This window comes from Cinclus cinclus, chromosome 15 (genome assembly GCF_963662255.1).
Source record: "Cinclus cinclus chromosome 15, bCinCin1.1, whole genome shotgun sequence".
Lineage (NCBI taxonomy): Eukaryota > Metazoa > Chordata > Aves > Passeriformes > Cinclidae > Cinclus > Cinclus cinclus.
This window is the reverse complement of record NC_085060.1, coordinates 3,964,578-3,990,668: the sequence shown is the minus strand read 5'-3', so window position 1 is coordinate 3,990,668 and position 26,091 is coordinate 3,964,578. Positions and strand designations below refer to the sequence as shown.

The 26,091-nt window shown below is 51.0% G+C and overlaps 1 protein-coding gene across 4 annotated transcripts; it reads left to right on the top strand.

Annotated features, from left to right (window-relative positions):
* The first annotated feature begins 1,254 nt into the window (after nt 1-1,254).
* F8 (coagulation factor VIII) lies at nt 1,255-25,377 on the top strand. 4 transcript variants are annotated; one of them, XM_062502859.1, is made up of 27 exons: nt 1,592-1,645; nt 4,246-4,286; nt 5,249-5,373; nt 5,674-5,796; nt 6,279-6,491; nt 7,042-7,113; nt 7,503-7,610; nt 9,367-9,588; nt 9,866-10,100; nt 10,487-10,661; nt 11,569-11,662; nt 12,322-12,533; nt 12,828-12,978; nt 13,123-13,332; nt 14,562-17,244; nt 17,546-17,711; nt 18,520-18,717; nt 19,305-19,533; nt 19,631-19,813; nt 20,032-20,148; nt 21,371-21,442; nt 21,757-21,842; nt 22,315-22,470; nt 23,259-23,403; nt 24,194-24,342; nt 24,609-24,785; nt 25,007-25,377. In XM_062502859.1, the coding sequence occupies exons 3-27, from the start codon at nt 5,370-5,372 to the stop codon at nt 25,160-25,162; spliced, it is 6,336 nt and encodes a 2,111-aa protein (XP_062358843.1). In that variant the 5' UTR covers nt 1,592-1,645; nt 4,246-4,286; nt 5,249-5,369; the 3' UTR covers nt 25,163-25,377. The 4 variants fall into 4 exon arrangements, with proteins under 4 accessions (XP_062358841.1, XP_062358842.1, XP_062358844.1 ...); XM_062502857.1 differs by lacking the exon at nt 4,246-4,286 and having other exon boundaries at nt 1,255-1,645; XM_062502858.1 differs by lacking the exons at nt 4,246-4,286; nt 5,674-5,796 and having other exon boundaries at nt 1,255-1,645.
* The last annotated feature ends 714 nt before the right edge of the window (nt 25,378-26,091 follow it).

Below are 26,091 nucleotides of genomic sequence, written 5' to 3'. Positions count from 1 at the left end.
CCTGCACAAAGCTGCCACTGTGTGCAGATAAGGCCAGGATCTGGGACCCCTCCCCAAGTTACTTCCAGTTTTACTACCTGGATTCCCTTTCCCACATCTCTGAGTATCTTGATAATATTTTCTTTCTGACCCCCTAGGTTAGACCTTGTCTCTCAGGTTTACTCTTATTTTTCTGGGCCAGGAACCTGGAGCTGCCTCCCAGTAGCTGAAAGTGGTTAATTCAGGAATTGCCAGTGTCACAAACATTAATTTCTGACTGTGTCCAGCCTGCTGCCACTGCAGCCCCCAAGGGATGCTTTTCCTGACTGTCCTCTGTCCTCTTGACTGTTGTCCACAGTCATGGAGCCAACTGTGGGTGTACAAGCCAGAGAAAATGTTTCTCACTCACTCTTTGCCTCCCCAGGAGCAAGGTGGGTGGTGTGGGGGAATCAGTTTCAGTCCTGTGCTGAGGATTTTTGTGAGACCCCAGAAGCCCATCCCTCCACTGTCTTCACTGCATACCTCTGTTTCTCAATCACCAAAACCTGTCACATGGATGCTTCTGCACACACTGGGACTGTCACCAAAGGGGTCACTGCCCCTCTTGCACTCCTGCTGCCCTGTGACATGATTTATGGGACATTTCCCCACCTCACTCATCCAGGGGATGTTGGGACCATACAGGGCGTTCCTCCTCATCTTCCTGCCTTCGTGAGCCAAGGGACAACCACGTGGTAGTGTGTGTGCCTGAGCACACGTGTATGCATTGATGAGGGGGGAGGCATTTCATGGGCTTTTAAAAAGAGAGATTGAATATTTATGAGTAAAGTGAAAGAAATTTGCAAAAACATTTATGTGCATCTTCTCTGACCTCTCCTGCAGGACCCTGGGAGAAGAGGAGCAGCTGGTGGGAAGAAGACTTGAGGGATCATCCTAAACCACTCCCTCCTATGTCGCTTGAGGCAAGGTTGTGTGGCCAAATCATCACTGTTTGGGGTGCAGGCATCCCAGAGACAGGGATAAGTGACGAGTGTACATCTGCATCCCTGGCAACCCGCTCTCCTTCTCTTCATAGTTGACAGAGAAGGTGAGACCAGGCAAAGACCACACCTAAATTCGTCTGCCTCTGCAACCCTCCCTTTCCTCATCTTGCTCCCAGACAGGAGCCAGGACACTGAGCCAGCTGGGTCCTGCAGCGGAACTTACTGCTGTGCTTGCCCTCCCTTTCCTTTTGTTTTTTCCTCTCCTCCTGCCACTACCAGAGGAAGAGCAGGAGATTCCATCATTCATATGCTGCTCTTTGCACAAACCTGCTCAAGCGATTCCCCTCTTGACACCTTTGAGAAACTCTTTCAGTGCTCCAAGCGAGTCTGTGGGTGCTGGCTTTAAATCATCATCTCCGGTGGATTACAACAGCTGGTTGAGAAGATAAAGGCTTTTCTCTCCTCTTTCCTTTCTCATTCCTTCCTTTTCACTTTTCCTCCTGAAGTCAGAGCAGTTCCCTGTCAGGAGGCATGGTGCTGGTGGGAGCCCTGTGCAGCCTCCTGCTCCTCTGCCTGGTTGAGGAGGGCATCAGTGAAGTGAGAAGATACTACATTGCTGCAGTGGAAACCGCCTGGGACTACACACACAGCGACCTGCTGTCTGTGCTGCAAGCGCCTGCAGGGTAAAGCTCTTCCTTTTGCAATTCTAGAACCCTCCCCTGGGTGTTCTCCCACCCTGGCATGTGGCACTGTGAGCTTGGCTCCAGGCAGGCAGATACATGGGGGCAACAGGGCAAGGTGGGTGCACTGAGCTGCTGGTAGAGCTGGGAAGGGGTGGTGTGATGGGGAGTCACTAAGTGCAACCCTGATGAGGGACAGGTGGATTGAGAGAGAGAGAGATGAATACCTGTTCTGCATCACTGTTCTGCAGTGTTTTAATGCCATATGCCTAGGACCCTTTAAAGTCTGTGCTAGGAGCCATGAGCTGATTTTCCACCTGTGCTTTCTTCTCTGCTCTGCATTCTGGGGGCTTTAGGGAAGTGTGAAGGGAGACAGGCACCTGTAACTGCCTGGCACTGCAGAGGAAGGTTGGCTGTGCCCCCCTGACAGTAGCAAAGGCTTTACACTGTGGCTGCCCCCCCATAAAATCCAGATTTTGTTATTTGTATCTTTGTGTACATTACATTGCTGGGGCTGGAATTTTTCCTTAAGGAAATGAAAATAATTTGTAGTGTTTGGGCAAAGAATGGTTTTCATGCACAGTGGCAAGAAGGAGGAAGGCATGGTGGTATTGCCTGTGTACTTTGAAGTAGGAAGGAAAAAAGGGAGTTGCATTGCTCAGGCAACAGGATGGTTTTGTCTGAAGACACAGCTGGCTTGGGCATGCATGGTTGTGAACGTTCTGAGGTTAGCATGGAGAATGGAGCTGGATTGCTACACCCCCTGTGGATCAAGATGTGCCCACTCCCTCTGCCTTGTTTCCCTATCCCCTTCCCCAGACTCTCTGTTGAGGTGGTGTGAGCCCATGATCCCATCTCAGACTGACAGTGGCCTGAGCAGTGAAGAGCTGTGGTCAGGCAGTGGAAGCCAAGCTCTAGGGATGAGCCAGGTCAGCCTGACTAGCTGCTGTAGTCACTGTATCCCAGTTATGTTGGTTTTCCCCCTTTTGATCAATTCAGTAGGAAAATTGCACCCAGCACGCCCCATCTTACCAATTCCCCCTGCCCTGCTTTCACTGATGTTGCCCTCAGATCCATTAGGCTATGGTAGAGATGATGACTTCACTCACACTGTTAATTCAGCGCTGTGACTTTCCATTTCAGCATTGGCTTTATGATGCACTCGGGCACTCTTTCTGACCCTGGAGTGACTCAGGGAGCTGACCCTGACTGGGGATGAGTGGGCCACTGGCAGGCAGTGTGAGGTCACTTGTCCTTCTCTAAAATGGGGGAAGATAACATTGGCTGTCTCAGAGGGACTTGCTGGTGTTTTCCAGCCTGGAGACACAGCGAACTCCCGGTCAGTGCAGCTCCTGGGGAAGCTGTGATAGGAACCAGGGCTTGCTTGTCGTGGCTATTCCCAGCTGAACGATGGTGCCTTTTCCCTGGCCCCACAAGTTCACCCCAGTTCCCTGCAATAGAGGAGGGAATAGGAAAATAGCCAGGCTGGATATGCAGGAGTAAACCAGGCAGGAAGAACTGCCCCTGGAGCTGGGCTGTCTCTGAGCTGTGTGTGTGGTGCCTTTTGCTCCACACATTCTCCCTCAGTGTACCAGCATCTCATGGCAGCTCCCAAAGGTGCATCTCCATGTAGGTTTGGCATCTCCAAACCCCTTGTATGTATCCAGGGGTTTCTCTGACATGTTTGTAGAAAGCTCTGTCAAATTAATGGGCTACAACACACCAGGCCAGAGCTGCTCACACCTTCCCCATGATTTCAGTTTCTCTTCCTCCCAAACACAACCCCACCAGCAGGGTCAGAGCCAGGACCAGCACATCCTGCAGTGGCCCCAGGGATCTCAGCTTGGACATGGAGCTGGTGGACACGTAGCAGCAGCCCATGTCTGAGTGTTTTGGCAATGCAGGATGTCTCCCAGCTCCAAGAGATGAACAGATAGTGTGGCTAACAATGCTGATCCCAGGTGCCAGAAACTTATCGGCCTGCCTCAGCTTCAGCTGCCATTGTGGAAGGAAGTTCGCAGGGACCCCAGTTACAGAGGACTGGCCAGAAGAACTTTGGTCAGACATCCCTGGGCTGAACTCCATCTGCTTGTCTCCTGTGGTCTCTGCTCTGCCAGGACTGGGACCCAGCACTAAGCCCTTTTTTATACTAAGTCCCTTCCCAGCCGTGCCCCTGCATGCCAGCAAAATCCCTCTGGCTCCAGAGGATTTCTGCCTTGTTTACTGCAGAATTAGCAGGACCAGACCATCATATCTCAGGGCTGCATTCTCAAAATTGGGCTTTCTGTGAGCTAGAGATTAAGGCACAACTTCCTGAGAGTGAACAGCTGAGTGCCAGCAACCCTGCAGCTCAGCTACTTCCCAGTGTGGGGACAGGCTGGAGAGTAAAGCTCTGGCTGGACCCCACTGCCATCAAGCCAGGAATGATAATGGTTCATGGGCAAAGCCAGCTGAATGCAGTGACTCTGCTCACTGGGACCATGCCTGTTGAGGACTTCCTGCCAGCCTGGACATGGGGTTATAGGATCTGGGTGCCTGTGGGGTTTTCATGGGCTCCCATCCTGCTCTGCCCCTGAGGAGAGTGGACGCTGCTCTCCCCACAGCACCCTCCAGCTGCAGGTGGCTTCCAGCCAGTGTTGTGGGGGTGAGTGTGCATTGCCTTTCCTAAATTTGAGTCACTCTGTCTCCTTCCTCTTCCGTTTGAGGAAGAGTCGCAAAGGGAAATGCTGCTCGAATGAAGGCTTAGTCAGAGCAGGACAGCAACCTTCCCTGCTTCTTCAGTGGGAAGAAAATACCACCTGGCTTTTGCTCCAAACAAAACAAGGCTGGTTACTGGAAATGGTGCTAGTCCTGAGGCTGATACGTCAGCCTCTAAAATCCTTGAATAAATTCACACCTTTGTTATTCTGATAAATGCTTGATTACTTCTGGGAAATGAATTTGTTACGCTTTTTACAGATCAAAAGTTGCCAGCAGAGATAAGTGAGGTGTGAAATACATTCAAGGCTCCTTTACCTTACTGTTATGAAGTGTAAATCCCATTTTTGGGCAGAAAATAAACAAATATGAGGACATTGCTCAGACACAAAACAAACTGTCACTACCTGCCAGCAGCCACAGTCTCTTTCCTGGGGGGGGCAGCTGGTGAGGATGTGAGTTACACGTGATATGATCTGTTTGCCACACCTGAAGGCTCTGGGGTTGGGATTGGGGTGGCTGCAGGGCAGAGGGCACCATGGCACTGCCAGTGCTCTGTGTCTCTGCTGCCAGGGGAACATGAAGCTGGACAAGGCATGAGGCAGGAGACTGACAGCAATGGCTGCTGCTATGCCCTGTCTCAGCTGCATCTGGGTATGGCCTTTGTCTTCTTCCATCATGACTAACACCACAACAGTAATCACTGCCCTGTTGTCATCTGTATGCTAAGCAAAACATTTCCAATCATACCTGGGAGCTGTCAGGAAATCCAAAGGACAGAGCAGGGTGATCAATCCCTGGGGGTCCAGCAAGCAAGCTGGTGGGAAGGGGAGGGGAGGAAGAGGATGGCTGTTAACCATGTATGCATGGGTCTGTGCAATCAGCCTTGGCTTTTTCTTCCTCCTGCAGCATTTTGGGGCATGCAGGCCCACGTCCCCCCCCAGCCGGTGTCCCTCCCCAGTACAGGAAAGCTGTTTTTGTGGAGTACCTTGATGCCTCATTCACACAGCCCAGGCTCAAGCCAGCATGGATGGGTAAGAAGCACCTGCAGCATGGGGAACTGCAGCAATACTTGACAGCCACCAAACTCATCCTGAGTTGGGCGCTGGGTGCTCTTCAGCCAGGAGCAGGAATACACCTGGGTGGATCCTGGTATGGCAGAGCTCCTGGGGATGCAGAGAGCCTTGCTGGAACTGATGCAGTTGATGCTGCTGTGCTGTATGAGGGACAACCACTAACTGGGCTTGTGGAAAGTCAGGACCCTTTGGGGCTTCTGGCAGGGTGTGAGCTGCCTGACGCCCAGCTGCCTGACCTCATTGTCTTATGCCCTTCAGGTCTTCTAGGGCCCACCATCCGAGCAGAAGTCTATGACACAGTGGTCATCACGTTTAAAAACCTGGCCTCCCGCCCATACAGCCTCCATGCTGTGGGGGTGTCCTACTGGAAGGCGTCGGAAGGTGAGCTGGGCAACATCAGGTGCAGCAAGTCCTGTGTAGCACCTCCTGCTCTGCCACCTGCCTGCCAGATGTGCATCCCTCCCTCACCCTGCTATTCATGTCCCTCTGTGAGGACAGATGGTCACAGAGATGGCCTAGCCTGGGGGAGCAACATGACCATGGCCAGCCCAGAAATGAGCTGAGCAAACAGTGCACAGCAAACCTATATCAGTTATAGAGGTAATACACAAATTAAACCTAAGGTTGGATGCTTAGGGCAAGGAAGACTGTGCTGTCCAACCTCAGGGTAGGTGGTGGGTGCACAGCCCAACATGTGAGTCTGGCACAGCTCTGTTACTGCCCTGAGACTACTCACTGCCAGTGGGACTCACTCCCCTGGGATGGAAAGGGGCTGTGTTCTGGGTTGGAGGAAGGGACATTTCTGTAGCCATGGTATGCTGGGGATGAACTTCAGTGACATCTGGCCATTTCTTTGGTTTTAGGAGCAGGGTATGAGGATGAGACCAGCCAGCCAGAGAAGGAGGGGGACAGGGTGGATCCTGGGAAGACATACACATATGTCTGGGAAATCCAGGAAAACCAGGGCCCAACAGATGATGACTCAAGGTGCCTGACCCACTCCTACTCCTCCAACACCAACAGTGTGAAGGACATCAACTCTGGTTTGATTGGAGCCCTGCTCGTGTGCCGACCTGGTAAGGACACCACAGGGTGGGGACAGGCCACATGCAACCATTAATTGAAAAGCAGAATAATCACAGATGCCTTCCTGAGACTGAGCATGGCAGTGGAGTCCATGAGCTGTGCTCAATGAAAGTGCTCCTGAGGTTCAGTCTTGAAATCCTGACACCACAAGGTACAAGAAGATGTGACTGGAGTAAGATTTGTCATCCCTGGCTGAGACATATCCTGGAGGTAGTTGTCCAGACCCCTCTAGAGTCACTGGAAATGACTGGGCACTGTCTGCAGGCTCCAGTGACTCACCAGGAGCAGCTTCTCCACTGAGCAAAGGTCTAAGAGGAGGCAGTACAAACTGACCTTTTGATACCTTCTAAGGGCAGCTGCCTCTCAACCATGGATTTTTGGGGACTGCAAGAGTGGAAGCAAGGCTATTGCAATTGTGAGACATGACAAAAAGCAAACCACAACCTGGCCTTGGTTTACCAGTTCTTGAAGAGCACAAAGGGAATTCTCTGGGTGGTGCTTTCTCAACTTTAAAAAAATCCATCTCATTGTATTTTGCAGGGACCCTGGCGAGTGATGGGAATGAGGGCTTGCAGAAAGAGTTTGTGCTGCTCTTTGCAGTGTTTGATGAAGGTAATTGCTGAATGAGTGTTGTCAGACCCTACATTCAGACAGGTCTGGGGCATTTGCTTAAACCCCCCTCAAGGGTTTAAGCCTGTGCAGTCCCCCAAGCCAGTGTGCTCCTGGTGCAATACTGCTCCTCCTCTTCCCCAGGTGCAGGGAGCTTGCAGCCCCCCCAGCTCTGCCATCCCACCCCATGCCCTGGCCTTGTTCTCATCACACAGGTTTAGAGGGGAGTCACTCCCTGTCATGTGTAGTGGTCACCCCCACACCCATGCAGAACCATGTCCGAGTGTGCTGTGGATTTCCACAGGCACCACACATCTGACCTCCCTAGAAGGTTTACTTTTACTCTGAAATGTTCTCAAGTGAAAACTGACTGCACTCTCCTCTCTCCACAGGAAAAAGCTGGTACTCTGAGCAGGGTTCCCCAGGAGCTGCTCAGCCCCAGGCTCACAACAGGACAGAGCTGCACACCATCAATGGCTACATCAATGGCTCACTGCCTGGTGGGTCCTGGTGGGACGGGCACAGGGATGGGGGGCACAGGAGCTGCTAGGAGCAGGGGTGGAGCCAGGTCTGTAGACTTGAGGTAGCTTGGGAAAGGATGTAAGAAAAGAGATCAAGAGGAGTTTCCAGGTGATGGATCTGTTAGGCTGTGTTCACCTCAGAGGGACTCTTGTATTTCAGCTCCTTGATCTGCCTTTCCCATTTACAGCAGGTCAGGAGCTGTTTCCAGCTGTCTGTGTTGCCAAGTGCAGCTGAATTCCTTGGAGGTCTCCAAGAATAATGCTGGTAACAGAGTTTTATCTTTTGCAGCCCTGTGAACAAGGCTGGAAGTAGTATTTAGCTCTCACTAAAACACCTCCATAGGATTTTGGGAATAGAACCATGGAATCATTTAGGTTAGAAAAGACCCTTAAAATCATCAAGTCCAAATGTAAACTTAACACTGTCAAATCTGCCACTAAACCATGTCCCTGAGTGTCACATATACAAGTCTTTTTAAATACCTGGACAGCTTGTTCCAGTGTTTGACAACCCTTTCAGTGAAGAAATTTTTCCCAGTATCTGACATAAACTACTCTAGTGCAGCTAGTGATAAGGTCTTCTCTCAGACTCCTTCAGAAGAGCAAAAGAAAAGGCTGGGTTTGAGCTCAGCAAACACAAAGGTTGCTATTTTCTGGTGTTCTCCTGGGAAAAGATCCAGAGCTGCCCGACAGTGAGGAATCTCCACGGCAAACTGGGAAACACTGTCAGGAGAGTAATTACCAGCAACAACTTTGGTTAACCACATCCTAAAACCTCCCACTTGGGTCTGGCCATTCTCTAGTAAAAGGCAAAAGCAAAACTCCCCTGAATTCCCTGTTCTGATGGGTTCGTAGAGGTTAAGAGCTAAGGAAGCCTCATGGTCAATCACTATCTCTGCACAGTGGGTTTTTCCTGGAGAAGTTATCTGCCTCCGCTCAGCATCCCCTTCCCTAGATGCAGGACCTTGCCTGAGAGGTGTCTGATGGAGAGCTGGAAATGGAAAGCTGAGGGCCTCAGGATGGAACCTCCACCCAGTTTCCTCCCAGGCCCTTGGGATCTGTTCCAGTCACCTTTGCACTCTGCCAAAACCAAGCTCTTAACTCTGTATTCGACTTTGTTTGGATTCAGCTTCCAGGAACTTCCCCACTAGATTACAGAGCCCTTCAGCACATATCAATTTCTCCCCAGGAAAGTATTTTTACAATTCAGTCAAGTTCTTTCCCATTTCCTAAGCACACTGAGCTCTTTGAGTGTCTCTGAGGAAGGAATTTTCTCCAGCACTCAAATAATCCTGGTGACCCCTCTCTGCCCTTTGTGGTATTTCAGCTACTGCTGAGGACGTGCTGGAGCCCTGCTCCAGATGCAACACTTCGGTATCACTTGCCAATGTGATCAGACAAATGACTCTCCTGTTGGGTACCCAATCTTCCTATTTATAGAGTCAAGGAGCACATCTCTCTCTTTTTCCACTGCATCCCACTGTGAGCTCTTACCAGCAACCCTCCCAAAGTCCCCTAGTCTGTAAATCTAATCTTATCTCAAGGGGATGATGTGACCTGTGCCTCTGTTTTGCTCAGACAGTCCACATCCATGTGTAATTTCTCCAGCTTGAAGTCAGCACAGGAGCAAGGGACTCTATCAGCATATGTCAGACACTGAGTCTGTGGCACCAAGAGTGGGGGCAAGGGCTGGACACAGTGCTGACTCCTGGGTGCTTTCCTTGTCTCCTGGCAGGTCTCACACTGTGCCTCAAGAAGCAGGTCCACTGGCATGTGATCGGGTTGGGCTCTGGGCCAGAAGTCCACTCCATCTTCTTTGAAGGCCACACATTCCTGGTGAGAAGCCACCGTCTCAGCAGCCTAGAAATCTCCCCTGCTACATATCTCACAGCCCAGACCATGCCAGGAACAGCTGGCTGGTTTCGGATGTTCTGCCAGATACTGTCCCATCAGCAAGGTAACCTTATTTTCCAAGAGCTCAGGGGAAAAGCAGTTCAGGGGATGGGTCATGGGCTCAGGGTTCTGTGCAGTGCTGCAGCTCCAAGGCCCCTCCTGCTCCCTGGTGTTACATCCACCTGCAGTCTGGCCCATACCAGATGGCATGGGTTGATCCATGTTGGCCCATTTGATGGGAGCAGTAATTGAGAAGATTTCTCCCAGGCAGGGCCTGGGTGAGTGCCTGCCTGTATTGTCACATCAGTGTGACCCTTTCTGCCTGGCTTGTCTAAACCCAGCTGGCATGGAGGCCTTTGTGAAGGTGGAGGAGTGTCCTGAGGAACGCCTGCTGAAGATGGGGAAGCTGTTAAATGAGCCAGAGGACCTGGATTACCTTGAGGAAGATGAGGAAATTTATCACGTGATCCAAGTGCGCTCTTTTGCCAAAGACAAGCCCATGACCTGGACTTACTACATTGCAGCTGAGGAAATGGACTGGGACTATGCCCCTGTGAAGCCAGTGTCTCTGGACAGGTGAGAGTGGGCATGTGTGCTCGTGAGGCTGCTCCTCAAGGCAGCCCTGCCAGCTCTTCCCCTTTTCCACAGAAATTACTTTTCATTTTGCCCAACCTGGACAGTTTTGTTCTTCTTTATTAGCATTAACAGTATGGATGCAGGACAAGAATGGTTGTGGGGAGGCCATGGGAAGGCAGGACCTGGCTTTCCTCCATTTTACCAAGTGCCCTACAGAGACATTTGTCTCCAGGGCATTTGTCTCTGTCACCAAGGCCTCTGGAATCAGTCCCTTCTCCTGGTGACCTTCTCAACCATCTGCCAGGTCCTTGGATGACGGGTCTTTGCTCTGTTTCTGACAGTGTCCTGCATGTGCCCACTTGCTCTTTCTCTGCCTTTGCCTGCAGAAACATGGCAAGCCTGTACCTAGAGCCTGGCCCACAGCGGATCGGTTCAAAGTATAAGAAAGTGGTGTTTGTGGAGTATGAGGATGCAACCTTCAAGAAGCGCAAGGTGTCCAATCCACAGGACAAGGGAATTCTGGGGCCTGTCATCAAGGGGGAGGTGGGAGATCAGTTTAAGGTAAGAGAAATGCAGCTTTCCACTGTGGAAACTTCAGAGCTTGATGCTGTTCCTACTAGTAGCTCTTGGCTTGTGGCTAAGGTCTGACTTAAATCATTCAGGTGCTCTCTCATGTTTGGGAATGTTCAAAGTTCACTGGAAAGGCAGATTTTACTGGCAGCTAAAGGTAAATCCTCTCAGTAAGATGCCCAGTCCCTTTGATTTGACTTCGTTGCAGGTGTCTTAGGAACTGTGTGAGTTTATATAAGACACATGACATTCAGCACCTTCTTCTAAGGCAGGAGTGTCCTCTCATCCTCTGCTCTTCTTCATCTGTTTGCTGTTACCTTGCAGCACTGGGGACTGTCACTTTTGTCTCCTGAAGTGCCTCTCCCAGCCACTTGACTTGTTTGCAGCTGGGAAGAACGGGATGGTTTCCAGCAGCTTCACATTTCTGCTCCCTCCCTGGGGTTCCCTGTATAGTTGTGGGCATGTGACAGAGCTATTTAGAGAAATAAAGGAAGGGCTTCATCCAGTGAAGTGGGGAGCACTTTAAAGCTCTTGATTGCTTTGCATACTTAATGTCCTGGTCCTCTGGATTGATGGTCCTCTTCTGACTCATATGTAAATAAGACTATAGACATCAACTTTCTCTTTAATAAATCAGATATTTTCATGTCCTCCTTAAAACAGACAATTCCCAGAACAATGGACAGTATAGGCTCATCACAGAGAAACTGTAATTTCTTGTATTCTGACTTTATGGTCTCAGACATGTCTGGGTCCCTGTTGTTGATTGCTGGCAGGTAGCCAACCCCTGGGCAGTGCTGTCCAGTGTTTCCCTCTCTGCAAGAACACTGAGAGCAGCTTCAAGGGCTTACAGTGATCAGAAAACACCAAATATTCCTGCTGCCTGTCCTCATTTCAGATTGTGTTCAGGAATCTGGCCAGCCGACCCTACAACATTTACCCTCACGGCCTCACCAATGTCAGGCCCTACTATGCCATGAGACCCTCACAAGGTAAGGCAGGCCATGGGAACTTGGGATATCACCTGGCTACTGCCATTTTTCTGGGCCAGGAAGCTTGTGGAAAGACTGGTTGTCCATTCATCCATGTATCTGAACTCTATAATCCGAGGGATTATGATGATTCTAGGTTCACATTCCCATTGGTGCCAGGTAACCCTGTCTTTAAGGAGGGCTTCAATGATGCGTTAGAGAAGGGGCATTCTTAACCAGAGAGCTGGGACCATGTTAATTGGTCCATCCTGGAGGCCTCCACTTTCTGATGAGGCAGGAGCCATCCTGGTGATCCTGCCTTTGTTTGCAGTTTATTTACAGCCCCCATTCCCTGGGCTCTGTCTGACCTGCATTCGTGTAGGGGTTCACTATGATTTAGACTGTCCCTCTTGCAGCTTTGTAGTTTTTGCTCTGGGGTTGGTTTATTTTTTCCAGGTTTCATTCCCAGAACTGCTTTCACCCCTTGTTATTGTGCTCCTAGGACCATGACTTGTGCAAGGCCATCCCATGTCCCACCAGGATCCTAGGATGGGCATGGGTGGTTCCCTCTACAGCTTCTGTGGTCAGGAAACCTTTCTGAGCTCTTCTAAAAAGTGAGATCACCCCTTGCAGGAGCAGCCCAGACATAACTGGTCTGCTCTTGGGTTATGTGTTGCCAGAGAAAGATGTGAAGGATATTCCTATTCCCCCTGGACAGTCATTCACCTACAGCTGGAGTCTCACCACTGAGGATGGCCCAACAGAGGCAGATCCTCGCTGCCTCACCCGTTTCTACTACAGCTCCATCGACCCAGTCCGAGACACAGCCTCAGGCCTGATTGGGCCCCTCCTCATCTGCTCCAAGAAGTCCATGGATCAGAGGGGGAATCAGGTGGGTCTTTCCTTTGTTGCCTCAACTTCTAGGCTGAAAGGCTGGAATAACTGTGGTGAGTGAAATATTTAAGTACACCCAAATTTGTCTGTCCTGTTCTCTTCAACCCTACCAGCAGTCCTAATGCCTCTGCCTTCCCCATCCTCAATTGCATGCTCTCTTTTCCTCAAATCTGCACCCTAACTCCTGTGAAATAGCAGTAAACTTCTCCATGCACCCAGACTGAGACAGCTACACTAGGCAACAGAGATGCTCTGATCAGACCAGGAATAATTTCTTCCCTCTCTTTTCCAGATAATGTCAGACAACATGAAGTTGGTGCTGTTTTCAGTCTTCGATGAGAACCACAGCTGGTACCTGCAGGAGAACATCAAGAGGTTCTGCTCTGATGCAGCCCATGTGGATACCCAGGACCTCCAGTTTTATGCCTCCAATGTAATGCACAGTGAGTACTCAGCCCGAGGCTCCCTGCAAATCCCCAACACACAGGGTCTCATCCCCACCCCAGGGAAGGAGCAGGAAATACACAACAGCTCAGCAGACATGGAGGAATTTGCCCTTGAAATGTTTCATCTCTGCCCTCTTCCAGCTATTAATGGCTTCGTATTTGACAACCTCCAAACAAAACTCTGCCTGAACGACGTTGTGTACTGGTATGTCCTGAGTGTTGGGGCCCAAACAGATTTCCTCTCCATCTTCTTCTCTGGAAACACCTTCAAGCGCAACATGGTCTTTGAGGACGTGCTTACTCTTTTCCCATTTTCTGGAGAAACAGTCATAATGAGTTTGGAAAAGCCAGGTTAGTAGCATGGACTATCCTGTAAACCATGGGCTTGGCATGCCAGCAGAGATCAGTGAGCACCTCCAGCCAGTTCTCTGGTGCCCAATTCCTTTTGAAAGTTCTGAGAGGAAAGGGATTCACAGCCTGCTAGAACAGCAGCGAGAGGCAGTGATTAAATCTTTCTAAGATTAAATCAAATAAATTGAATTATGGCATTTTACTTAATTAGTAGGGTGTGTTAAGGTCATGCATGCTGTCAAACCAGTAAGCTGCCTGCAGTAACATGAGCCTGGTGGACATTTGCAATCTTGGCTCCAAGCTCGAGGTCAAGGGGAGTGGCAGTGCTGTCCCTGCTGTGGCTTCAGCTGCTGGTCATGCCATTTATCTCCAGACTTTTGCAAGGACAGAAACAGCAGCTACAGAAAAGTCCTAAAAAATATTTGCTTCAGAGTTATATTTCCTCCCACTCAGCACTTTTTCCTTAGTGCTGGCAAGAGCAATGCTGTCAAACCATTTCCTCATTCACAGAGAAGACAGGATCCACCATGTGGTTGCAAAACTGATATCATGGTCATGAGCACTGCACCTGAGCCAAGCTGTCAGGGTTTCTAGACACCCCAGGAAGCTTTCTACAGCCCAGCCAAGCCTCACATCCGTTTGAGCTCGGATTCCTGCCTGCTGCTCAGAAGCAGAGTAGCAGCTCAGCTGGCAGCAGGTGGCAGCTCTCTCCAGCAGCAGAGCCCAGAAATCTCACATCTCACCCTCTCTGCTGGGAGCAAACACACTGGCTGGGGATGTGATTGAGAGGCAGCCTCTCATTTCGTTCTCATTCAGTGGGAGAGATGTGGTGACTGTCTTTGGGAGACAGCTGTGTTTGACAGCACCAGGATATCTTTGGGGGTGGGTTATGATGACTGCTGCTGCTGGAGGCTCCATGGGTTCTCACTGCATTAACTGCTCTCACCAAGCTGTACTTGGAGCCCTCAGTGGTGTGCATAGCTCACTAAGCTCTGCCAGGAAACACCAACCCTGCTGATGGTACTTGTAAGGCTCTGATGTTGCCAGCAGCTCTGTGGGTCTGCCTGTAAGACACTCTAGAGACTATAAAAGCATGGAATCACTACCATGAGCCAGAGGCTGCCTGAAAATATAGGTTGCACTAGTAAGGGAGCAGCATGGGAATGACACCTGTTCCAATTTCCCACTGAAGTGGGCTGATGGTGTCCTTTTGCCCTCTCTTGAGACAGGTGTCTGGACGCTGGGGTGCCTAAATCCTGATTTCAGAGACCGAGGGATGCATGCCAAGTTCACAGTCTCACAGTGCCAGTATGAACAATACACTGATGGGGAAGATTATGTGTATCCCGATGGGGAGGAGAGTGCCTTTGAATTCCAACCCAGGGGCTTCTCTAAAAGAAAGAAGTCATGTGTGAATGAGCAACTGAACAGCATCACCTCTTCCAGAAATGAGACAGAGAAGACAAGATTGTGCCTGACAGAACATGGGGCTGTCCTGAGCAACAGCAGGATTTCTGATCCCTCTTCCAATGGCACATCAACATTTTTAGGAGCAATGCCAAATCCAGGTGATATTTCCATGTCTTCTCTGCCAGAGACGAACTATGAGCCAGTGTCCTATGAGTCCTTCCTGGAAGACGAAGAATTGTCAAAAATCATCAGCCAGGATGAAGGGTTTGGAGCAACCCCACCTGGAGAACACTTGGTGAGTGTCAGTGGAAGGGTCCATGGTACTGTGAGCTCAGAAGATCTGAAATGGCTGCACCAAGCCACAGCAGCTCCAGAAGATGCTCTGGCACAAACGGAAGTGACAAAAATCCCAGAGCTGCAGAAGCCAGTAAAAGGAATGACAGTCCAGTCTGGTGGTACAATGGAGAACCTGGAAACAGAGCCTCAAAAGACAACTCATGCAAAAAGCTTGTGGGACTCAATTGCTTACGCTACTGGCAAAGCCCCTCTTCAGAAGAACAGGAGCTCAATTCACCAGAATGATCTGGAGCACAACCTGTCACTTCAAGATATGTCTTCACAGGGTAATGAGGACAAACTGCTAAAAGGGTCTGATAAAAAATCCTTTAACCTGTATGACTCAGAGGAGACAAACATTACAGCACCGTCTTTAAGTATTGATCACAACTTTTCCTCCACACTGAACAATCCTTCTGCATCTCCAGATGAGACAGAAGATAACAGGACTTCTCATGCTATGGTTCACAGTCACACCATAGAAAGCAATTATTCATCAAATGACCTAGATGCTAGGCTGGAAAAAAGGCCTCACAAAGTGGTTTCACAAGGCTTTCACGAAACTTTTGAAGAGCAAAATGTTTCTTTGTCAGACAAACCTATACAAGGAGAAATCTTCAAAGATGAGAGTAACTCCTTGCCTGTGAAAAGTGGCACAGAAAAAGCCATTGGACTTGCCAAAGGCACCAGCCTTCTAGACACCACTTTTGCAGACACCAATGACCTTGAGCCATCCAGCTATGTAATGACAGAAGAGAGGGATGAAGTAATTTTGAAAGAAGTGTTTCAGGATGCTAAGGAATTAGCAGAGCTGGACAGCATTGCCTTTTCTGAATCAAATGTTGTGATCAATGACACCAGGCCATTCCCAAGTGGTTTCTTAAAGAGCTCTGAGCAGTTTCCAAGACACAGAGTTACAGCCAGAAGCACGAGTGGCCCTGACTGGAGACCTAAACAAGCCAGGTCACTGGAGAGCAGAGGTTTGGGTCTTCCCAACACCAGCAGCAGGAAGCCCCTCTCTGATGGTAAGACAGCAGAGCAGGATCTGGCCAACCCTTCCCCTGAGACAGCAGTGAACAAGGAAGCCCCAAAGGCATGTGGACCTCATTCCCCATTTTGCATCACTCGCTTCCAAAAGAGGTCCTTGGTATCAAGCGACACCTTGCCTGAGGTGATGGTGGCCCTGCAAAGCCTGGAAGAAAAATCCAGCATGGTTGAGAGGAGGCTACAAGCAGGCAGGGATGCTGTACAGGCTGATGAGATGTATCCTGAGGAGAGGCTGAGCACAGACAGGGGGGTACAGGGCAGCAGTGAGGGTTCTCAGCGCAGTAGACGCTCCTTCCCTTTGCAGGGAGCGCTGGGAACAGGACCAGCAGTGGCAGTGAGCAGCTCAGAAAGGCAGATCACTGCTGGGGCTGCAGACCTGGCCTCAAACTGGGACCCAGTCTCCCCAGGGGCTGTGGTGAGCACGGAGGACTTGCATAGCCCAGCTTTGGCTGAGCTGCAGCCAGGCAGAGCTGTGGTGTGGGGAGCTCCTGGGAGCAAGCAAGGTCAGGGGAGAAGCCAGATGGAGGAGGAGACAAACTCTGTGGAGCAGCTGGGTCGGTTCAGTCCTGAGCCTCAGCAGCTCAAGGCCAATGCCACAGAAGACCATGCATCTAGGACAATGTCTGGGCAAAGCCCTGAAGGAATGTCTCTGAAATCAGCAATCAGAGAGAACTGTTCAGTGTCTCCAAGTAGTCCCCCTCTCAACAACAACAGCACCAAAAAGCCAGCACAGAACATGCAAGACACTCCTCATGGATGTCAGGTGCTCGGCAGGGAAGATGTCCTCAGAGAAATAGGGAAGCCAGAGGGCCAGGACCTAGGAGAGCCCAAGGAGGATGGGGAAAGCAACAGCACAGCCAGGGAGAGAAGCCACATCCCAGGACACAGGGAGGAACCGGCCCTAAACAATGGGACGCATTCCAGCCCCTCAAAGACTACCAAGACAGACTATGATGAGTACAGTGACACAGAGCAGACCATGGAGGATTTTGACATGTATGGGGAGGAGGAGCATGATCCGCGCTCCTTCCAAGGAGAGATACGGCAATACTTCATTGCAGCAGTGGAGGTGATGTGGGAATATGGGGACCAGAGGCCCCAACACTTCTTAAAAGCAACGTAAGTATGATTTTCCTGCATGCATTTCTTCTGCACTGCATGATGCATGAGATAGTATGTCCTGGTAGACAGGATCACAGTTCTCTACCAGTACAGCCCAGCAAAGCAGCCCAGGGGAAGGATGCTCCCAGCATCTCCCCTCTACCTGGAGGGGTTTAAACCTTCAGAAACTTTGAGCTTCCTTGCAAGTGGGTCAGGGATGCTCTGGCTCTGTATCCCCCTGACCTGTAACAACCCTGCCATGGCTGTCCTCACTATGGGACAGTGTCACCTGACTTACCTAACTGGCATCCCCCTGCAGGGACCCCCGAAGGAGCAGGAGGAAGCATTCCTGGCAGTACCGCAAGGTGGTTTTCCGAGAGTACTTGGATGATTCTTTCACGCAGCCAGTGCAGCGGAGAGAGCTGGATGAACACCTAGGCATCCTTGGGCCCTACATCAGGGCAGAAGTTCAAGATGTCATCATGGTGAGTAGAAAGTTCCCATTTCCTATAAAAACATAAATCCATCCCCCGCTGTTGTTGGAGTTCAGACAGAGGGAGTGCTGAGGTGGGCCTGCAGACTCTGCCGTGCCCATGGGGGCTTGGGGACAGGAGCTGCCCTGGTGGCATGTGAATGGCATCAGACTGGGAGGCAGAGCCACCATTCAGAAGTACCTCAGTGGCTGGAGGAGTGGGTCAGCAGGAACCTCAGAGTGTTCAGATGCAAAGCCCCTGACCTGAGACAGACCCAACCCCTGCAACAGCATGGCCTGATCAGCTCCTGGGCTCCATGGGGAGCCTTTAGGGTGAAGGGATTGCAAAAAGGGAAGTGAGCTAAGCAGAACTCAGTACAGCTCTTTTAGGTGCTCTGTATGGGGGTGGGCTTCAGCTTCCTACAGTACCAAAGCTCCTTCAGCACCCACCTGAGAAGAAGATGGAAGGCTCAGGACTTGTGTCCCTGGAGAAGTTGCCCAATTTTCATGGAAATCTTCACCAGGATGGATTCAGCACCTTTGGGCTCCAGACACAGTAGCATAGATGACCTTGGGTTCCATTGAGCAGGCAAAGGGTTTCATCCAGCAGACATGAACCCAGGATGTGCTTTACACTAGAGATTGCCCTGCACAGCTACAGCTTGTGGTTCAGCAGGGGTTGGCCACTGCATGGAAACCAGCTGGAGGTCTGGGAACCAGGGACATCCTTCCCTCCAACTGGCTGGACCCATCACCAGGGTCCAGAACACTGTCAGCATTGCTCCCTCACATTCCACTGCTTTGCCTTCCCTCTGGTGCAGGTGACATTCAAGAACCTGGCCTCACGGCCCTTCTCCTTCCACTCCACACTGACAGCCTATGATGGCACAACACAACAGGGTGGGGTGGTGCAGCCCGGCGGCCTCCAGAAATACTCCTGGAAAGTCCTGCCCCAGATGGCACCAACCACACAGGAGTTTGACTGCAAAGCCTGGGCTTACTTCTCCAATGTGGACCTGGTAGGTGGGAGCCTCCATGGGGCATCCCAGGAAGGGGAGGAGGGCAGCATGCCTGGGTCCTGGCTGTGAGGTCAGGGAATTTCCTATGGGGCTGTGCTGAAAGCAGCCTGGGGCTGTCTAGGTTCTCAGGTGTCTAATACAATGATGAATATGTGCTGGTTCTCTTCTCTTCTCTTCTCTTCTCTTCTCTTCTCTTCTCTTCTCTTCTCTTCTCTTCTCTTCTCTTCTCTTCTCTTCTCTTCTCTTCTCTTCTCTTCTCTTCTCTTCTCTTCTCTTCTCTTCTCTTCCCTTCGTTTTCACCCTTTCCCCCAGTTGAGATCCAATGCAGTAGGGACATTTGGCTAGACAGACACCATGTCTCTTGAAAGCACATGCAAACACTTGCTGTACAGCCTTTCTTAGCTCACGACAGAGTGGGGATGCCCCAGTGAACCCAACATGTCCTTCCCTCCCTGCATGTGCCCCAGAGTGGGAGCCAGGCCAGGGATGCAGACGAGTTCACCGCTTTCCTCTCTGCTCTGCCTCTTGCTGGCGTCAGCACTGCCTCCTGCCTGGGGACAAACCCTTATTTCCTGTCTCCCTGGCAGGAGAAGGACCTGCACTCAGGCCTCATCGGGCCATTGATCATCTGCAACCATGGGGTGCTGAGTTATGTTTCCAGGAGGCAGCTGGCTGTGCAGGAATTTTCTCTGCTCTTCACCATCTTTGATGAGACCAAAAGCTGGTACTTCCTGGAGAACGTGAACAGAAACTGCCGCCCTCCCTGCCGGATCCAGCAGGACAGCCCTGACTTTAAGAGGAACCATTCATTCCATGGTGAGGATCCTTGCCCTTGCCCTTTCCATCCCACAATCTATACTGGGATGGAAATACCCCAGAGCCTTGAGCCCCTCTTGACCGCTGCCTTTCCCAGCCATCAACGGCTATGTGAGTGACACCCTACCTGGGCTGGTGATGGCCCAGCAGCAACGGGTCCGATGGCACCTCCTGAACATGGGCAGCACTGAGGACATCCACTCTGTCCACTTCCACGGGCAGCTGTTCAACGCCAGGACTAGCCAGGAGTACCGCATGGGAGTCTACAACCTTTATCCTGGTGAGATGCAGCGCAGGCACTGTGCACCCCCTCTGCCAGGGCTTCATGTTTGTGCCCTTAGGAGGGCAAATTCCCTTATTCTGTGGGGAAATACCAAGGAGGGGAAGTGGATTTGAACATCTGGACTATTCAGTTCCTGTGGTTGTACAGCACTTGGCACAGTGGCATCCCATTACAGGCAGTAACTCACCTCTGCTCTGCTGTCTATTCCTGGCCAGGTGTCTTTGGAACAGTGGAGATGTGGCCCTCACATGCTGGGATCTGGAGGGTCGAGTGCAAAGTGGGAGAGCACCAACAAGCCGGAATGAGTGCCCTTTTCCTCGTGTACGACCTGAGTGAGTAATTTCTTTGTGCCTGGCCCACCTGGGCACGGCCATGACCAGCATGTATTTGAGCGTCCTTCCTCAGATCTCTCAGCATTTCTCTTGGGGTGACCCACATGGGATCTTTTGGATTTTCACTCTGAAAGAAAGTCACTACTTCAGCGCAGCAGAGAGCACACTCAGGGACACAGCTGGGGTGAAGGCTGGGAGAAGGCAGCTTCATCAGTCTGCAAATATTTACTCAAGAGCTCTCATTTTCCAAATCTGAGAGTCCCTGGACCTTCCATAAAATGCATTTACCCAAGCAAGTTCATGCATGGGCTGGTCCCTGCCCAGGCTGTCCGTAAGGTACGGTGCCCAGCTGCCTAGCCATATATCAGGAGGTAAACTGAAGCATAGAGCAATGACAGGAGGCGTGAGTGATGCTGCCTGACTGCAGGTTGGTCTGATAGAAATAGCTTCAAGAGCAACTGCAAAATCCACAGTAAACCCCTGATTCCACCCCAGAACAACATGTTTCTAACTCACTATAAGTAACGACTGGGGAAGTCGTGTGGGAGAGTAGTATTTTATCACACTGTGACGGCCTCTCTTCTGTTTATAAGAGAATATTAAATGTCAGCCAGAAAACGTTGCCATAAGTTAAAAATCTGCTTAAGATTTCAAATTTGCATTTTCCCCAGGAGCATTTGACATGCAGTGGAGATGCCAAGGTGTGACAAGTCGCTAATAATAATGGTTATTATAAGAGACAAACATCCCTGTGCTCAGAAGACCAGAAGAGAGACAGAGAGAGACAGGGGTGTCAGGTAGACTTTCCTTTAGCAATGTGATACTTGTTTTCAAAAGATGCTGCCTAGCAACAAAAAAGCCCAGAAGCAAGATGTGAGTATAAGGAGGAGACACTTGTCAGCACTGCTGGGACATGAGGACGTGGGAATGAGAGGTCATGGACTCAGGAAAAAGAGTTTGGCAAGAGGCTGCTGTGTCTGATGCTGGAAACTCTCTGCTCTTGATGTGGGGAGTGGGAGCAAGAACTTCCAGCTATCCTAAATTTCAGGGATGGATGTGGAAGCCTATGAAACCTATCCACCTATCCCTTGGTGTGAGACAAACAAGCCTGGGAGCTCCTGGAGGCTTGCAAACCTCCCTGAGCCTGAAGGCTGCTACCCAGCCTAGACTTTAGCTGTCTAACCAAATCTCCCTGGTTTTTGTCTTCCCCTGCTCCCTGCAGACTGCCGGAATGCCCTGGGTATGGCCTCAGGCAGCATTGCAGACTCTCAGATCACGGCCTCGGGGCAATATGGTGAGTAGCTGGAGGACAGGTGGGGTCAGGGCAGCTTCAGCTAACACAACTCATGTGTTTGCATGCCCCATTTTCTGCTGTTCTGCTGCACTGGGTCCCTGATAAAGTCCTTCATCCATGCCCATGTCAGCATCTCAGTTGGAACCTGGAGCCCTCCCACATGGCTGACCCATTGTGTCAGTACTCCCCCAGCCGGTGTGTGGCTACTACAACCCAGAGTGGTCATCAGGCCCAGTCCTGTGGATGGACCTCTCACCACCTTAGGCAGCACCAAGGGCCAGCAGCACCTTCATGTCTATGCTCTCTCCTTGCAGGGCAGTGGGCTCCTTACCTGGCCAGGCTGGGCAACACTGGCTCCATCAATGCCTGGAGCACTGACCACAGCAATGCCTGGATCCAGGTAAGAGGGGCCTTGTGTCTGGAGGCATCACTGGGGACATTGCAAGGCCATGCTCATGCAGAAGGGCTCATGGATGGGCAGTGCCTTCCCAGCTATATCCTGCTGTTTCCTCTTCCCTCTGAGGGGGAGCACTAAGATCCTAATGGCAGCTGCTCTGGTCAGGTTGCTGCTGGCCTGACCCCCATATCCATCCTCAGTGCAGCAGAGGAGTCTCTTGATGGTCCAGCTGCAGCACTGAATTTTGCAAAAATCCCCCAAAGACCAAGGAAGAACAGCTCATCTCTCCAAACAGCTCTCCCATGCTCACTTCCAGCTGTTGGCTGACTTGCACCTTTATGAACAACTGTTTTAATTACATTCATAATGAGTGCTCAGTTATGTCAGGAGGAAGTGAGTTTGTGAGTTTACAGGGCATTGCCTGAACATGACTTGGGTTTTCCATCAGAAGTGAATCCCTGACTTTCATTCTCAGGTGGATCTTTTGCATCCCACCATTATTCATGGCATAAAAACCCAAGGGGCCCGACAAAAGTTCTCCAGCTTCTACATCTCCCAGTTTGTTGTGTTCTACAGTCTTGATGGGCAAAGGTGGAAGACATACAAGGGGAATGCCACGAGCACACAGATGGTAAGGTGAAGGGTCTTGAGCAGAGTGCTTTCCCTGAATGGGGTGTCCCGGGGTAATGAGGGCTGGGGAGCTCTGCGCACAAGGCAGAAACCTCCTGAGCCCCTGAGATTAGGGCAGAAACAGAGACCATTCAGTGCCAGGTGACTGAATCACAGATCTGCAAGGGACTCGCTGTTTGTGTCCATCTGTCTTACTTTAAGTTGTCTGAGCTACCTCTTTCCACTATCCCAGGTGGCTGTGAGATCCACCTCTTAATGTTATATTGCATTTTACTTAGAGTTAGACATAAGATTCTACCTGAATATCTTTTTTGACCTGAAAGGCAAATTTGCCTTTCTAAAAATATTGTGCAGATGCAGATAATTTGGAGAATCTACAGTCACTAGAAAAAACCCACAATCTAAATATGCATAAGCTGATCAATCCATTGGGAGAAGAGCAGCCAGAAAAGCCTCCATTGTGTGCACCATCTGTGGCTAGAAATTTTCCTGGGTTCAGATGTTTGATGACTGACTTTTTTCCTTCTTTTTCTCACCCTTGTTTAGTGAAAATATAAAACCAAGTTAATTTGCACAGACCTAAAGTTTCTTCTTCTCTTTCTTAGTGGCCCACTCACACTTCTTTGGCCTGAACCTCATCTCAAATAATTTCCCTGAGTTGTCCTTTTTGTCAGGATGGTAATAAGACACAGAAGTGCCAGACATGAACATTCTTCTCCCCAGTATTCCTTGTCCTGTCTATCTCTCTTTCCACTGGTGCAACAATCCTTTTCCTCCCCTTCCCTGCAGCTGTTCTTTGGAAACGTGGATGCAACAGGAGTGAAAGAAAACCAGTTCAACCCCCCAGTTGTAGCCCGGTACATTCGCATCCATCCCACCCACTACAACATCCGGGCCACGCTACGCATGGAGCTCCTGGGCTGCGACCTCAACAGTGAGTCCCACCCAGATACCGACTACCAAAACTGGCCTCTGGGCTGCTGAGTGCCTACTCCATGTGTGCCAGGGCTCCCAGGCAGTTATGGAGAGGGAAGGAGGGAGCTGGAGCTGGCATTGAGATATTGAGGGGAAAAAGCTGGAAAGTCTCATTGTGGACTTAGAGATAACAATACTAGAGGGAGAGCCTGGGGCCAGCTCTCACCAGCTTTTTCACTGAATCACAGAAAACCTCCAGCAGCAGCTAAGCTGATAGGTGAGGAGCTGCTGCCTCAGTCTGGGGGAGCAGGAAACAAACAGACAGATGCTGACATGGCTCTGATCAACAGTGCAGATTGAGGAAATGATGCCCTGGGATCCTTTCTTTGGCTTTGCACACCTGGTCTGCAGGACCTAAAAGCAGCAGTGGCTGTGCTGTCAGCCCATGCCCCAAACCTTCCAACTGGCTCTGAAGCAGCTGTGCACAGACACACCTGATCACACATATGCAGGGTGTCTCCCTGCCAGGTGTTCCTGTCCTTCCCTGGAGACAGGTTCTCCTTATGTCTCCTTACACAATAAATTCTTTGCATTCCTCTTAGATAAAATCTCCAGGGAGAAAAGAAGTTAGGAGTAGTTTGGCCATTGCCTTGCTGCAGCCAGGGGCCCCAAGCAGTGCAGGGACCATGACACTGCAGCAAGGCACAGAACATGTAACCAGGGCAAAGGCATGGAGCAGTGAGCAGGCAGAAGGCATCTCCATGATGGGTCTGTTCTAGCCCCTGCTAAGCATTGCTCCTCTCTTCCAGGCTGCTCCATGCCCTTAGGAATGGAGAACAGAGGGATTCCTGATGAGCACATCTCCGCATCCTCCCACAGCGCCAACGTCTTCTCCAAATGGACACCTGCCCTGGCCCGCCTGAACCTTCAGGGCAGGACCAATGCCTGGAGGCCAAAGGTAGCCTGTGCCAGGAGATACCAGGCTGGCAGCTGAGATCCCAGCAGGGTCTCCTAGTCAGGGCTGTCTGGGAAGTGTGTGCAGCCAAATGCACCATGCAAGCTGCACAGTCACTGCCACACTGATTTAGCACCCAGCAGCTCCAACCAGATGCCTGGTAGGGCAGGTGAAGCAGAGGGAAGTGCAAGACCAGCTTGGCTTCAGCTGCAATGAGTGTGTCTTTCTCATTGCTGCTGGAGGGTTGAAGGCAGTCTGTCCTTCCCCAGAGCAACAGCCCCAGAGAGTGGCTGCAGGTGGACTTCGAAGTAACCAAGAAGGTGACTGCAATCATAACCCAAGGTGCCAAAGCTCTCTTCACCCAGATGTTTGTGAAGGAGTTTGCTGTCTCCATCAGCCAGGACGGTATGCACTGGAGCCCAGTCCTGCAAAGTGGGAAGGAGAAGGTAGGCAGAGCTGCTCCACGGCCAGAGCCCATGGCTACCCCCAAGGAGGCAAGCACAGCCCTTGGCAGCAAACGTGCTCACAGGATTTCTTTCCAAGAGCAGTGAGCCAGGCTGTGCTTCTTCCTTCGTTAAAGCATTCCCAGGGGTGGCTGTCTGGGTTGATCCTGTCCTTGCTATGCCAGCAGAGGAAAGTGCATCCCTGGTTTCTCTCTCCTCTCCAGATTTTCAAGGCAAACCAAGACCATCAGAGCACGGTGACAAATACCCTGGAGTCCCCTCTCTTTGCCCGCTATGTGAGGATACATCCCCGCCAGTGGCACAACCACATTGCTCTGCGAATAGAGTTCCTTGGCTGTGACACTCAGCAGGAGTACTGATGGCTGCAGGGCCAGGAAGAGGCAGTGCTGGCCCAAGGACACACATCCCACCAGGCACTGAGCCCTCCCCAGGGCTGGAGCCATTCCTCCAGGGGACTGGCTGCCCCTGCTGCTGGGGAAGCTTTGCAGTGGCTGGGTCATTATCTGCCTTTTCCTGTTTTTCCTCTACCAGATGCCATATACTCAGAGGTAATGATAAAGAATTAAACAGTAATTTTCCAGTATCTCTCTGCATTTTCTCCTCTACTTTAGCCTTGGACTCCCCAGGGGCCCAGTCAACATTATCAGAAGCTACTAATTAATTAGCCCCAGAGCTTCTCAGCCTTGTTTTGCACAAGCTTCTGCTGCTCTGGGCACAGTTCTGGGGGAGGAAGAGCAAAGATAAAGGCGGGGGGGGGGGGGGGGTGTGGAGGCCCTGCTCCAGGCTCCCTCATCCATGTCTGTTTCACAATCGGTGGGGATCTGAGGCTGGAGGGAGTCAGCTCTGGCTCAGTCTGACTCAGCGCTGGGCTTTGGCCCTGCACTTCCCTTTGTCTCCTTTCCACAGTGCTCCTGCTGCTATGGCTAGGTGCCATTGCTCCACTTTCTGTTGCTGCCTTGAGCAAGCCCTCTTGCTCTCCCCAGGAGGAGTTCTGTGGGTGCCTGTGGCTCCCAGGGACCCTGGTGGATGAGCTGCCACCTTGGTATAATCCCCAGCAAGATGTGCCATGGACCAGAGCCATCTTCCTGATAGCTGTGGCTTTGCCCCTTCCTGCACCCACACCACACAGTGGCAGATATTTCCCCTCCCAAGTATGACAAAGAGCAGGGTGATACTGGCTCCTGCCTCATTCCTCTTGTGGGGTGGGGACCTTCCAGAACAACGGCCACCTCACAAGGGTGGGGAGCATCTGGAGGGCTGTGGGGTCATCCTTGTTGGGCAGCACTTC